Source organism: Lissotriton vulgaris, chromosome 2_1, assembly GCF_964263255.1.
Source record: "Lissotriton vulgaris chromosome 2_1, aLisVul1.2, whole genome shotgun sequence".
Classification (NCBI taxonomy): domain Eukaryota; kingdom Metazoa; phylum Chordata; class Amphibia; order Caudata; family Salamandridae; genus Lissotriton; species Lissotriton vulgaris.
The window spans coordinates 709,012,837-709,027,656 of NC_141687.1; the positions used below are offsets into that span (position 1 = coordinate 709,012,837).

General features: G+C 44.6%; 1 protein-coding gene across 2 annotated transcripts in view; it reads right to left on the minus strand.

The window, feature by feature from the left end:
* AMPD3 (adenosine monophosphate deaminase 3) overlaps window positions 1-14,820 on the minus strand; it is a 119,165-nt gene that overhangs the window by 37,555 nt on the left and 66,790 nt on the right. For both annotated transcript variants that reach the window (XM_086955957.1, XM_086955956.1), the window contains exons 7-10: window positions 10,703-10,897; window positions 9,210-9,341; window positions 5,475-5,638; window positions 3,615-3,741 (exon numbers count right to left, since the gene is read on the minus strand). In XM_086955957.1, the coding sequence (XP_086812083.1) occupies window positions 3,615-3,741; window positions 5,475-5,638; window positions 9,210-9,341; window positions 10,703-10,897 (618 nt within the window). The remainder of the gene's footprint in view (window positions 1-3,614; window positions 3,742-5,474; window positions 5,639-9,209; window positions 9,342-10,702; window positions 10,898-14,820) is intronic.

The window sequence follows — 14,820 nt, forward strand, 5'->3', positions numbered from 1 at the left end:
CCACAATCCCCAGGTGCCCCGGGACCCGCGGCGCACTCAACACGCCACCACCAGCAACCGGAGGGGCTACAAAGCACCGGACCGCCTCCTGCATCGTGGGGGGACCTACCTGAGGTCCTGTGACTGTGTCCAGCCGTGAGGGCAACGGCTTAGCGGGCGCAGCATTTTCTCTTGCTGTCAGGGGACAGCGGGTCCACTTTCGCGCCGTGAGGGAAACGGCCGCGAGAAACCACAATCCCCAGGTGCCCCGGGACCCGCGGCGCACTCCACACGCCACCACCAGCGACCGGAGGGGCTACAAAGCACCGGACCGCCTCCTGCATCGTGGGGGGACCTACCTGAGGTCCTGTGACTGTGTCCAGCCGTGAGGGCAACGGCTTAGCGGGCGGAGCATTTTCTCTTGCTGTCAGGGGACAGCGGGTCCACTTTCGCGCCGTGAGGGAAACGGCCGCGAGAAACCACAATCCCCAGGTGCCCCGGGACCCGCGGCGCACTCCACACGCCACCACCAGCGACCGGAGGGGCTACAAAGCACCGGACCGCCTCCTGCATCGTGGGGGGACCTACCTGAGGTCCTGTGACTGTGTCCAGCCGTGAGGGCAACGGCTTAGCGGGCGGAGCATTTTCTCTTGCTGTCAGGGGACAGCGGGTCCACTTTCGCACCGTGAGGAAAACGGCCGCGAGAAACCACAATCCCCAGGTGCCCCGGGACCCGCGGCGCACTCCACACGCCACCACCAGCGACCGGAGGGGCTACAAAGCACCGGACCGCCTCCTGCATTGTGGGGGGACCTACCTGAGGTCCTGTGACTGTGTCCAGCCGTGAGGGCAACGGCTTAGCGGGCGGAGCATTTTCTCTTGCTGTCAGGGGACAGAGGGTCCACTTTCGCGCCGTGAGGGAAACGGCCGCGAGAAACCACAATCCCCAGGTGCCCCGGGACCCGCGGCGCACTCCACACGCCACCACCAGCGACCGGAGGGGCTACAAAGCACCGGACCGCCTCCTGCATCGTGGGGGGACCTACCTGAGGTCCTGTGACTGTGTCCAGCCGTGAGGGCAACGGCTTAGCGGGCGGAGCATTTTCTCTTGCAGTCAGGGGACAGCGGGTCCACTTTCGCGCCGTGAGGGAAACGGCCGCGAGAAACCACAATCCCCAGGTGCCCCGGGACCCGCGGCGCACTCCACACGCCACCACCAGCGACCGGAGGGGCTACAAAGCACCGGACCGCCTCCCGCCCCAAGGGACGCGCGCGGACAAGCGCCGGGCTAAGCCCGGGCAAAGGGCGGGCCATCTGTGTCCCTCGGAGGCACAAGGAGAACGGGACGGGCCACCACTCTTGGCCCCATCATAGGAGAAGGTACAGCCAGTTTATATCCTTTCAATCCTTACCGTTCTACCTACCCACACTGGTCCCCGGGATCCTGTCTTCCACCTACCATGTCCATCTGGGAAGAGCTGAATGCCCTGTGTGGCACAAATTATATCCCGGATACTGCAACCCCCCCCATAGTGACCAGAGTCACTGATCAAACAATTAGCACTCCCCAGGCTTCCCCCAATAATACCCTCTCTCTATCCAATGACTGCAGCCCCTCTTTACCTGGCCCCAACCCAGCCTCATCAACGTTGGATAAAGCTGAGACTCGTCCGAATGACTTTGTATCCCCCCTACAATTGACCCTTTTGGCCCAAATCGAGCACCTATTACACACTGCTCTATCTCCATTGATAGCAAAAATCAATGACTTGGGGGACAGGCTGTCCAGGATCGAAACATCTGTAATAAGGTCAATTCCAACACCTGGAAACGCTGTTATATCTACATGTTCTATCCCCACTAACATCCAGGAAAGGTCTATCAACAATGCCCCCAGGATACCTCAAACCTGTGACTCCCCTGTTATACCACCCATTCAATCTGGTCGCAGTGATACTCTGAATTCTGTATATGCCCCACATAGAGTTCCTATTATCCTACTAGAAAGAGGACATCGTATTGATCTACCCCCTGAAGCCGCCCCATATGTCACCGTTCTTTCTGGGGTCCCTGCACTCAGCCCAGGCACACGTGAATTACATCAGGACCTACTGAATAAAGCCATTTATTGGCTCAAAAACAATAGACCATTACCATCTACGCTAGACGGTGGGATACTGAGTGTCAGAAGGGTGGGGTGGCTTGGTCATCTGCCCAAAAATGTTCCGGGGGTCTTGATTTTAATCAAATTCAAACGCAGGAACATTACCCCCTTTTTGCGATCTACCCAGCCCAAACTTAGAGATGGTTCCATCTGTATTTGGGACCTGCATGACTTTTACCCTGGTTCCCGAGTACCAAATCACCATAACACTGGATGAAAAAGTGGGATTTTTGTGTATCTTGAGTTTTTGATCTGCTTTGAATCATTGATTTGCTAAACTATTTTAGTTGGGTTAAACGTATTCCCTTTTAAGTATGCAATGTTATGTTGAGTTGTTTTTGTATTTATGTATTTGTTTTTGCTGCTTTTATGGTTTTAATCTCAAAAGCCGAATAAAGCTTATTTTGATATGATATTGATATGACTTTGACGACTGACTGTAAGACCATCAAAGTGTGTTTCGGGGCCAAGATTAGCACGTTGAAAGGAGGATTCATGTCCCATCTATAAGAAACCGAGGCTACTCAACGTCCAAAGATTTGCCTGCTCTAGAGGATTGTCATAAATCCTTTTGGTATGATTAAGGCAACCAATTAGCAGACTCCTTTAACTGTAATTCTTAATCTGTTTATGAAGGACTAAAATAATGCCTAATGTGTCTTGAAAATGGATTAATGCAATTCCAGTTTTGATGGCAGCCTTTAAAGGTTACTTCTCTTTTTCTTAATGACTAACAGCATACATTGCTTGAAATTGGTTTGATGTCAAATGCCAGACGTGCATTCCTCAGTACAACACCCTTCTCTTTCAGCAGTGGAACCAACATAGCTTTGTCAATGCATCTAAATCTTCACCCTCCAGACACTCCGATGTAGAAAATCTGTGAGCGGGCACAGTTTGCCAGGGCACACACCCTACAACAATTGGATGAGTTGGAAGGGGCAAGTTCTGTAATTTCACAATCTATTTTGCAATTGTTTCTCCTTCCCCTCGAGATTATCAGTCTCCTTGCACAACCAAAAACATGTAAGGTTATTAATAGACTGGCATGACAATGTTAATAAGTAACTATCTCAGCTCAGTCATTAAACAAAACACACTACTCAGAACTAAATTGTGATCTTACACCAATCTCAAGATTGCTCAGTGGACTCTTGGCAAACAGTTTATAGGATGAAATAAACAACATAGACATTGACTGATAATATGGCAATTGTGATTAAAAAGGGAAAGGACAAAATATATTTCTTGGAAGCATGATTGTGGTTGGATGTCTGGGATATGGAACCCGTGTTAGATTGTACAGTATTAAGTGGTGGCTCTTTGCGGTTGAAGTTTAAAATGAAATGAAATGAAATGAAAAATTGCACTTGTATAGCACATAACCACCCGGAGGCCTCGCAGCGCTTTGGTGACAAAGGCATAGACAGCTTCAAAGATCAGCGCAAACCTGGGATCCAGGAGCACTTACGTATTTCAGGAACAGATTAAGCTCCTTGTGGTCCTTGGGGTTGATCGAAGCCTCGAACAGCGGCAGAAATATGTTCTCCAACATCTTCCCAAAGCTAGGCAAAATCTTTTTTGAGCGAAATATATCACTGGACAAAAGAAAAAAGAAACAACTTACGTTAATGTTCATATCTCAGAGAGTGTGTTTTTATGTAGCCCTGTCATCAGTTCAGCATTTATAGGCAGTTCCTTCTTTTTAACTTTTTCCAGTGCGTGTAGCTCTGTGATTCAACAGAAACATTTCCATAAATGGACAAAATGAACTTAGTTGCGATTTAAGAGCTAAAAACTGCCATATTTCATTCTAACTCATCACGTCCATACAAACCGGAAGCCATTGAAACTGGGTTTATGCCTTTTTCTAGATTTCTGAGAAAATATTGAAATCTACTACCTCAACCATATTACATATAAACACTCCACACCCCCATGTACATATTTAGGTGACTTTGTATCCATGACCCCCCAGGCTCTCCATATCATGGGTAAGACTTTCTTGGAAAATTCATATGACTCTGTGAGTACCTTGTTTATGTTGTAGAGATTTCCCCAAAATATAGAACATGTAAGTGTCTTATCAAACAGGTTGGCAGAGAGTGCTAGTGGTATTTTCTGTGTACTAAAGGTCTGGGTAAACTAGTCATTTCATAGACAGTGAAGAGCTTCAGTCAGAGACAGAAGTGTAACCAGGCCCTGACACACAAAGCACAAGCAAAGGCAAGTCTTGTATGGAATGGAATGTAAAACATGCAACATGTCATGTAGGAATATGGCAAGTTTTAAAAATTCAGGGTATTTTTGCTCTTCTGTTTACATTATATACATTAGATGCTGTTACTGAATTGAGTTACTTTTTTATAATTCATAATACCTAAACAGAAAATAGAGGCATCTTAGAAAGAATACTCCTCAGAAAGCCACACCAGAGATTCCAAGAGTGAACTAAGCGACTCTTTACCTTGTGGTTTCCATTACACAGCAAATCTGTATCTGTATTACATACCGGGCAAAATGGTGGTCTATTAAGCCATACACGAGTGAGGTCATTCGAATGCAGTCTCTCCACTAAATTCTAGGTATTTCCAAGTGTGGTAGCAAAGGCACATGAATCACAGTGAGGTAAGGTGTTGCGCCAAGGAAAACCAATGTGATCAAGTAAGGGAGCTGGGATATGGCAATGGATGCCCAATCACACAGTATGCAGATCAGCCACTTGGTCATACAGAATCTTCTCCATTCTCGTTTTCAGGGAAAGAAAAATATTTTTTACATTCAGATCTAAGGATTCTAACACATTATATGTATACGTCCTGTATAAAGGGTTGCCCCTGGGATAAGAAAACATATATTTTTCAGGAAATCCCTTCACATGAATGGAAACAATAACAGGTGTGAGCAAAACCATCAGGTCAGCGGTCCAACTGCACCAAAAAGTCTCCTCTCGGAGTACAGTTTTTTAGTGAGGCAGCACTATAGAATTCAGCTCAGCTGCTCTTATTATTAGGCATATTTATATTTTCTTGGTCTGCATTCAGTGGAAGCAGAAGATTTGTGGTTTGATTTAGCCGCATCCTTTGTTTCCTATCTGTCCTTGTTTCCTATCTGTCCTTGTATTGCCAGTGATTGTACATACTTTTTTCTTCTCAGTACTCTACGAGGAAGGAGGGAGGAGAGGTAAAAATGGCTCAAGAAAGGTAAAGAATTTCCAGTATATAGGATTTAGGGAACAGGATGGACCAATAGGAAAACCAAAAGCACTTATGAAAATGGCCCATTTCTGAATACATTTAATGACACTGTAATTTATGTGCTCGAAACTTACAAGATTCTTGGAACTTGAATAACCCATCGCATGTTGGGGGAATACACCTTTTGATTGATGAACCATTTGGCCAGAATGTCCCACTCGTTCGCCGAACGTCCGTAGATAGACAACCGTGGTTCTGTGTATTGATATTTACTTTCTTCCAGCTCCTTTCCCACCTCCTGTGTGAACATAATAGACCAGTTATTAGAGCAGAAGAGAACTTATGCTTAGTATTGGCCACTGCAGCTGGTTTGCCACATACATGAGTGCCGCAAAAACCAACAGGGCCAATAGCGAATGCATTTGCAATGCACAGTGCTATATGAGATTATAAACAGAAACCAGAGCAATCATCTCACACCCTCTCATCATGTAGTCTGCTTCCATGATTCCAATCTTTCCTATAGAGTGTCTTAGTCTAATTAGGTCAATGGAAGCAAAGAAAGACTACAACACATAGAATGCATTAGATGGTCTCATCAACGCCCAGGTGTATGTGATGACATTAAGTGAGCTGATCACCTAAAGAGACACTCTCTGACGTGGACATCTGAAACAAATGATATCCGTCCAAGAGAATTGTTTTGGCCAGTGGAATCCTCTGTGACTTGGAAGCTGGAAGATTGAAAAGTATCAGTCTGCCAATTAAAGCAGAAGATTGGGACAGTGGGGCTTGAGGAAACATGAAACCTGCGTCAAGCTGTCAACGTCAACCTGTAGCAAAGCAATAAGGAACGAGTCCAAGAGGGATCAGCTGCATATTGAGACTACTCGTGGCCGGCCTCAGGTCACAGCAGACCACTTACAACTGTTTTTGACATATATGCATAGGGCAATGACAGAGAGGCGTACTAATGTAATGCCAAGATTGAAAAGGATTGGCTTAGCTATTCAATGAAGAAATGGAGCAAGAGGGATAGAAGATGCATTTTCATCATAAAAACACTTGAAATAGGAATCAGAAGGTGGAAAATCAAAAGCAGCTGCACAGTCAGGTAGACTACGAATTGCTTTTATTTCACAGCATAAAAAGCACTTACAATTCTGAACTCTCACCTAAATATAGAGTGCACAGCCTGAAAAGAGCAGCTTTTGCTGCAGATGTTCATCCTCATCTACCGCTAACTACCTGATCGAAGAGCACAACAACCACTTACAACATTAATTGCAATAAAGAAGTCTGACGAGCGAGAACATAGCGTGCACAGGAGCTCTAACATGTACTTTGAGTGATAGAAATATTTGGCAGAGTGTGACCCTTAAGAGAGATTCTAGTTGCCTTCCTGGGGTTGAAGAGGAGGTACCTCAGTATGAAGGATTAACAGACAATATATGCAGTAACAGGCATTGACATTACGTTGGTCGCACAACAGTCCCGTCACCAAAAAGGCCAACAGAAGGGCCCTGGCTCCCACTGCGGCTTCAAGACTTGAGGAGCACCACACATGAGTGGCATGGTCAAATAACAAGACGCGTCACCAAATGGCCCCTGTTGGTTTGTTGCATTCACCGAAGATAATATATGATAATTATCCTAGGTTGTGGTGCCACCCTTTTGTAAGTACATCTCAGAAACATTTACACTCTCTCCAAAATAACTCCAGGTAATCTGAATTGAAAGTATGTCAGCGGAAGGGTGGATCCTACCCGGCATTTCATATAACATTAATCGCATTAGGAAATCACTACATATAATACATCCCTCCATGCACACCGGGTGTGAAGACATCACTGGGAAGGTGCATAACCATGCTTGATGTGGTGGTGTACATGATCCAGAGAGCCACCTTAGTGATTGCAAGCTAACAATGTATGTTGAGAGAAATCTGCAATATGTTCTAATGTTGATTGTTACTCATGTACATATTAACTTATGTTTGCGAATTTAGAAGAGAGACTTTGGATACTGATAACAAAAAGGGACGTAGGAATGTAGGATTTATGTAAATAAAGACCAAAGGAAATGTGGTATACCTCTCAACAAACTAGCAAGCAGTAAATGTACAGTTCACATGCTTCTGAAGGCAGACACATAAACAAAGTGACTTCTCATGTCACAACAGGCAAGCAGGAGTAAGACTTACTTTTTACCAGAGACAAACTGGAAGCAGAAATGTATCACCAGCAAGTGGAAAGTTTACATTTATATTTACTCGACACAAGCATGAAGTGGGCACTTGAGTAGCAAAGGACAAACAGAAAGGGGCTACTTATTAGAGACTTGTGGAAAGTGGGTATTTATTTCACAACAGAAAAGTGGTCTGTCACAGAGCTCACACAAATGGACATAAAGAAAAGAGGACTTAAGAGTAAGGTGCACCCCCCACTTGGGGTCCGTGGATGTGTATTCAGAGAGCCGCAAATGAGACTGCAATTGTTTAGAAATGAACATAGCCTGAAAGCGCTACTGGCGCCAGTTAAAGTGCATAAAAAGAGTGTGGGACAGTACTGCTGATTGTCATGGGGCAGGGTGAATGAGCATGGAGACTGGGACAAAAGCGTGGCTGAAAAGAACAAAATATTCTACATTTTATTGTTTTTTTCACCTTCAGGTAACTGCATATAAAGTGACACACACCTCAAATGAAACATAAATTCATGATAAACTATGGGACACACTTTGGTTTGAATATCAGATAGAAGGGAGGGAGAGGGATAGCATGAAATGGGAGCTCTTGTTGTTAAAGGAGGGCGGAGGAGACATCCCGCTTTGTAAGGCAGTAGCTATCATTAGTGATGCAAGTGCAGTGGTATTGGGGCCCAGAGGTCTGATGGGCCAATTTGTCACAAATATGAATTTCTTACTTTAAAAAGAGGGTATTGGGGCTCATTTACCTTGTTAACATTAGAGTAAATGTCCCTCTTGCCCAGCCGCGGCCCATGGAGGGAGTTGCAGTGGGGCAAACAAACGGGGCGAGGGAGGGGCAGGGTGGGGGATTGCTAAAAACTGGAATACGGATAATTGGAGGTAAGTAAACAATTTGATAAAGAAAACGAATTTCGTAGCACGCGCTGCGTCGCATTTTGCCATGCAGGGCGCGCTACGAAATTCGTTTTATCGATTAAATTGTTTACTTACCTCCAATTATCCGTATTCCAGTTTTTAGCACCCCCCCACACTGCCCCCCCCCCGCCCGCCTGTCTGCCCCAACGCAACTCCATCCACGGGCCGCGGCTGCTCTTACCACAAAAAGGGGGCAACATGCGGTAGCTCTTATGTTGGTTCGGAAAGGGGCAGAGTTAGTTTTAAGATTGAAGTGATGGTCAGGCATGATGGGAAGGAGTCAAAGTAGAAAAGGAGATTGCCGGCTGCTCAGGGCCACAGCTATCATTGGTGCAGCAGGTGGAGTTGCATTGGGGCCTCAGCACCCCAGTTATGGGGAGCAGTGTTTTTGGTCAATTCTGTTTTTTTTTATACTGTTGCTTCTTTATAAGTCTTTCCCTAAGTGTTGTTTTCAAGAGACAGAAAAGCCCCCCAGAAATGATCTCTTGATCCCCCCCACGACCACCACTGTCCCTCCCGCTCCCCAAATCCTTGCCATAAAGATTTGGAGGGGGCCCAACGTCAAAACATGTTACTTGAAGGCAGGTGGACTCAGAGCAAAAAATATCAAAAACCTCTTTATTAGTATCCATTAGAGTATGAGATGTGATCAGCAACATGGAGACCAGTGCACTATTAGGTAAAGGGAACTCGAAGGGCTCACATACGATATGTAATCAGTACGAAAAGTCAGGAACTATATTTACCTTGATAATTCGGGCAAAGTATTCACCATTGAGGTAGTTCTCTGTTTTCAGATACAGGTCCCTCAGCTCACTGGCACCAACTGGGTTGTACTTGGCGTTAAACTTATCAAATCGATGAAATGTCTGACGCCCCTGTAATGAAGAAAAGATCTGGAAACTCAGAAAGTTTGCAAGATGAAGCCAGTTCTTTCATTGTGGCTGAAACATCTTGGTGTAAATGGAGGTGGCTACAGGTGTGTTGGTAGATTCTAGAAGGTTCGTCGGGTCACAACAATGTTCTCCTTCTCTCCTCACCTACACACACACAACCACAAGTCACTAGGCTCCAAGCTCATGCTACACTAACCATCCAACTTGGTATTGGACAGATTTGTAATGGATACAGCAGTGATAAATGAGAGAGCAAAGAGCCTACGTTTCATCACTTAGGGATGCTTTATTGCATTTTCCACCTTTACTGCATCTCATCATCCTACATTCTGCCAAATGTTTTAAAAATACACTTTTCTTTGTTTCTTACTTCTTTGGAGCATATTGTTTTACAAATCAGTCTGGACAGTGGGCTTTAGACGTCCCCTCCTTAAATCCTCAGCTGGTGTGGTTTAACTCTAGGAAGCAGAGAATTCTTGATACGATGGTTGTGTTATGATTTCCTATTTAGAGACTGTGTGATCTACTTCAAACGAATAGCTAGGATTGCGAGTAAATGGCTTAGTACCGTGACACAGCTGTGGGTTTTCTATGCATGGATTACCATTTTATCACAGCTGTTCTGTAACCTTGAGGTTTTGCTGTGTCGCTGTATATTTCCAATTAAAAAAGGTCTGTCAAATTAGGTTCCCCCTTAAACCACCTCAGATTTCAGTTTACGAAAACACTCTATTGTGCTTCAGAGGTCCTCCCCTGGCAATGGTTTCATATTTCTCTCATTTCCTGATCTTGCAGGTGCATTGATAAAATATGTATTGTGCTCAGTTAAACAAGAATCATAATGGCTAATTTCACTTGGGTGGGACACACACACACACATTTTTCTCTTGGACACTTCGGTCTATTTGTTGATAACCAGAGAGGACCTGATGATCCTGGGACTATCAGGCTCATTCCAACTGCACACCTCAGTCTTAAGGAAAACTCTTGTATCTTCAAACTCTGGTGGCACACATCAGTAAACATCCTTAAGGACTGCATTTTCATATTTTTCAGGTCAACTTTACAAACTGTTCAAGCTGCACCTGAAGCAATACCATGCGTACGAGAGGATGTTGGCCTGATGCATATATACACACAATTCCTCAACTAAGCGCCAGTGTGGGCAGTGTCTCCCCCTCACCTTCCATTATTTGGTACCATCCAGAAAACAGTTGAAATGACTTTCAAACCTTTGTTTATAATTCTGTCGACTTTAAACCCTCCTTCAAAACATTAAAAATTCCCCTATAGGTACTATACTCCCAGTATATTTGAATGACAAAATGGAGGACAATACTCACAGCATGGACGTCTAGCGAGTCGACCGTCAGATCATAGGGATCCATGTGAAGACTTTCAAACATCTCCTTCAGGGTCATCTTCTTGCCATTCTTCTCCACCACAACCCTGTCGGCTTCGGTGCGGTGGGTGTGCTTAATGAAGCGCAGCAGGTGCTTCTGGTTCATGCACGCAGCCGCGTGGATGTGAGTGTCCACCTGCAATCAGAACCGCAGCCATTACTGCCACTTATGTTTCCCTCTACGGAGCTGCACCGCACAGATGTACTGCAGAGTCTGTACTCAATGTAGGTGTACTTGTGCACAACCATAAACTTTTAGATGGTCCGTCAGTGAATTGTACTCATTAATATAACATCAGGAAGTAAAAAAATACTTTCAACACATACAGTGCATGTGTTATACTAAGTACACATTTTCTCAATAGCAACTGCTGGTTTGGCAGGTTCTGTCCTGATTGTTGATCACCTGCCTGTAGTGATGCAGGTCACGGGCAATGTAAACACACCTCAGGTATGCCGGTTGGCTTGGTGAACCAACCTGTTTTTTGCCTCTGTAATGAAATTAGAGAAGAGGAAATATTCATCTCGGAGGCGTCGCTGCCATTCTGATGTGTCAGCATCCCGTGATAATCATTGCTTCAACACTTTATATAACTCTGTGTTGAATTGGATTGTAGTTTCATTGGAATAGAGATTCCTACCCCTGAGGAAGGCCCTGTTATAGAGTAGTAATGGTAATTGATTTAATAGGGACTCCTCGTGTGAACAAACACGGAGATGATAGTAATGGCCATTCAGTAGCATATGTGGCAACAACATGCAGCAGAAGTTATATTTCTGCCCCTCCAAATACTCAACTATCGCACTAGAATTAGTTCCACTTGGTGCTAACGTAGTTGTTATGTGAATCAATAGTGCCACATACATTAGGACAAAATGGTGGTGGACCTCTTGTTTTTATGTAAAGATCTGCTTTTACATGAGGAATGTTCGGTCTGCAATAATCTTCTTTTCCTCATCCCATGACACGGATTAATCACTTTGCCCTAGGACTTTAATTGATTTAAGGTACTTCCTATATCCTTTTTGCTGCACCCTCTTCTGTTCCAAGAGCCAATCATTTTCACTCATGTATAGTTCCACACTTTTACATGACTTTTATGTTCAAGCTATGGTTGCCATTTGTTTAAAACCCAGTCACCACCTCTTCTCGCATTTTCAGTTAAGAGCACTTTTCTTCATCCTTCACTGCACCACACTCATTCTGCCTTCTACAAACTTCCTACGCCACAGCTGGACCGAGCGATTGACGTATGAGTGACATAAATGAAGGATCAGGCCTTTCAGTTGGTTGATACTCACCCTCAACATTACCATAATTGGGCGAAACTGGGACATCACCAACACCTGACATATCGCTTTTCCCCCTTGGTGTGTTAAACATTTGAGCCAGCCCTGGGGGTGCAAGAAATCCCTGCTATTTAACTATTTATCAACAAGCTGCAGTCACCCTCATTTACTTCAGTCCATACTGGAGGCTGAATGTGGTGCTTCTCTATTTCCAAAAGCTGGCACGTTCAATCATGGCCCCTTGATTAGTAACCGACCTTGAGAGAATAGGTTACTATGCTGGGGAATAACTCATACTTGAGGAGACGCTAGTAGACAATATTTCAATGCTATCATAGAATATGTTCAGCTGAAATAGAAGACACTCATAGAGCAATATACATCACGTGTAGCACATACTGTGGGCACAGTCCAGCAAAGACATCTCTATACTGTATCTATTATGTTACTGCCTGGCCGTGAATGCATTGAAATACCCTTGACACTATTCCACTTTCTTTTTCCAGTGCTTTCTAACATGGACCCTCTGGTCACCCTACATGCAAAGTATCTGCAATGCTACCAGTACAAATACCAGGGGGCAGATTCAGAGAACTAATTTAAGACAAAATCCTAAACTTACTACCATTTTGGTATTCACAGAATGCACTTACTCATTTTGGTATTCACAGAAGATAGGAGTCCTAACTTTTGGACTCCTAAATGCCTTCTGTGAATACCGAAAGTCCTAAAGTTAAGATTTTTCTAAGTTTAGGAGTAGTAAAGTTAGGACTCGTAACTTTACTACTCCTAAACTGAGAAAAATCATAACTTTAAGATGTTTGGTGATTACAGGAGGCATTTAGGAGTCCTAAAGTTAGGAGTTGTTTTAAAACAAAACTCCATTTAAATTAGTAGTGAAGAACTCATGGCAGCATCAACAAGGTGAGTTTGATGGAGACTCACCTAAAGAAGTCTAGTGTAAGGCCCCATCAGGTGCAGTGGATATGACACCCAAAGTCTGTTCACTTGAGGAATAATATGTCCCTTGATACATGATTATTTTAAACCAGTTTTACTTATATGTATTTTATCGATTTTTGTATGCATGTACTTTTATGATTATTATCAACAAATGATCGAATAAAGTTTTTGAATTGAATTGACACCCAAAGGTGGTGTCTCTGCAAGACGAAGATAGGAGACACATACATGGTAATCAGGGGTTATTTACGAGGTAAATTGCTTCAAACCGGTACATGTACTCGTGGGTAAAACTTTTTTTTTTGTTTGTTTATGTTAGAGTCCTAGTCAGTGTTATAGTGACTCAGAATGGTTGTTTGGCCGCCTGCTAAACCGTTGCACGCAGGCGCGCCTCCAAGAACACGCCGTCAGCCCCGAGGGAATGGGGGGTATGTGGAAAAGTAGAACCCCGCTGGAGGCCAGCCCCTCCCAAACAACGGTGCTGCTTAGCCTGCAACAAGCCAGTCACGATTCCAGTCCAGCTTATTTGGCAATGTTGAAGGCTCCCCTGGAATGAAACGCTCACATAGAGACTACCTGCTCCCAAACGGGGCAATAAAACCGCTGAGGTAGGGGTCCTCAGATACCACTCGTCGATGGGGACCAGCGAAGCAAGTGACTATAGAACAAATAATTTACCTTTTCCACATTCGGAACCCGTCTGGCGACCTACCCTGCTCCGCTGCTCCCAGGAAGGTGCTCCTGCCTCGCCTTACGAGGTATTAAGTATCCTCCATGGCAGGCAACGGATCGCGGGCAGGATGATCGTGGGGTGTGTCCTCGCAATACTGTGATGCGGAGGTACACCAAGGGTGGTCATGTGACCAATGAACATAGCGGCCATCTTGGAGTGTGGTTTAAGTCAAAATAACTACCTCTGGTTTAAAGCACTTAGGATTTTGTCTTAAGTTAGTTCTGTGAATCGGGCCCCAGAAGTCAATACCTTACCAGACCACTACTAGAAAACTGCAACAACAAACACACCTGCTGGCCTGCCTTCTCAGTGTGTGACCCAAGACAACGGTGCAGTATCCCCACCAATCGGACTGCGGGCGTGGATGCTGGACTTCATTGATATGTTAAATATGTCCTGCCCCTATCACAGGGGCTATTTTAGCATGCACATTAGATCATTTATATATAGAGCATGATTTTACATCAGTGCCTAGATTCAACCCCCACTATCTTCTGCCCATTCCGCAGAACTGAATATGGCACCCTCATGCCGTGGATGTTTTTCTCTGAGTCTGTTAGTACCCAATTAGAGCACTAGTATAAGTTTCACCTGGTACTCACATTGTTCCCCAATTTAAGAAATGGCTCATTCCCCTCCTATCGAGTAATCCCTGCTCTAGCCCAAATGAGGCATGATTCTTGACACTGAAACTCAAAGTTGAATATGACATGATTGTCAAGACTTGCACATTCTCCCATCTTCATTAAACCCTTTTGCTTTCCCTCGGCATTGCACCTTATGTTTGGTTTAATCTTTGCTTCCTCCCTTACCACTGTGTGCTTAGAAGCAACTGTTTTTACATGAGAGTATTAGAAATAAAATATCAATATAACAATATATAAATATCTCCTGCTCTCCATGCTTCTAGAACCACTTGCCATTCTTAACCCAATTGCGCTTGTCTCCCTTCTCCCTACTGTTGTTACTGGTACATAATGTGCCTTGCTTTGCCCTGATCCCTTCTTTATTTGCTCTGTACACCTCTTCTGTTCTATGAGCAGCTCTCCACTGATTCCTGAGGCGAGTGCTAT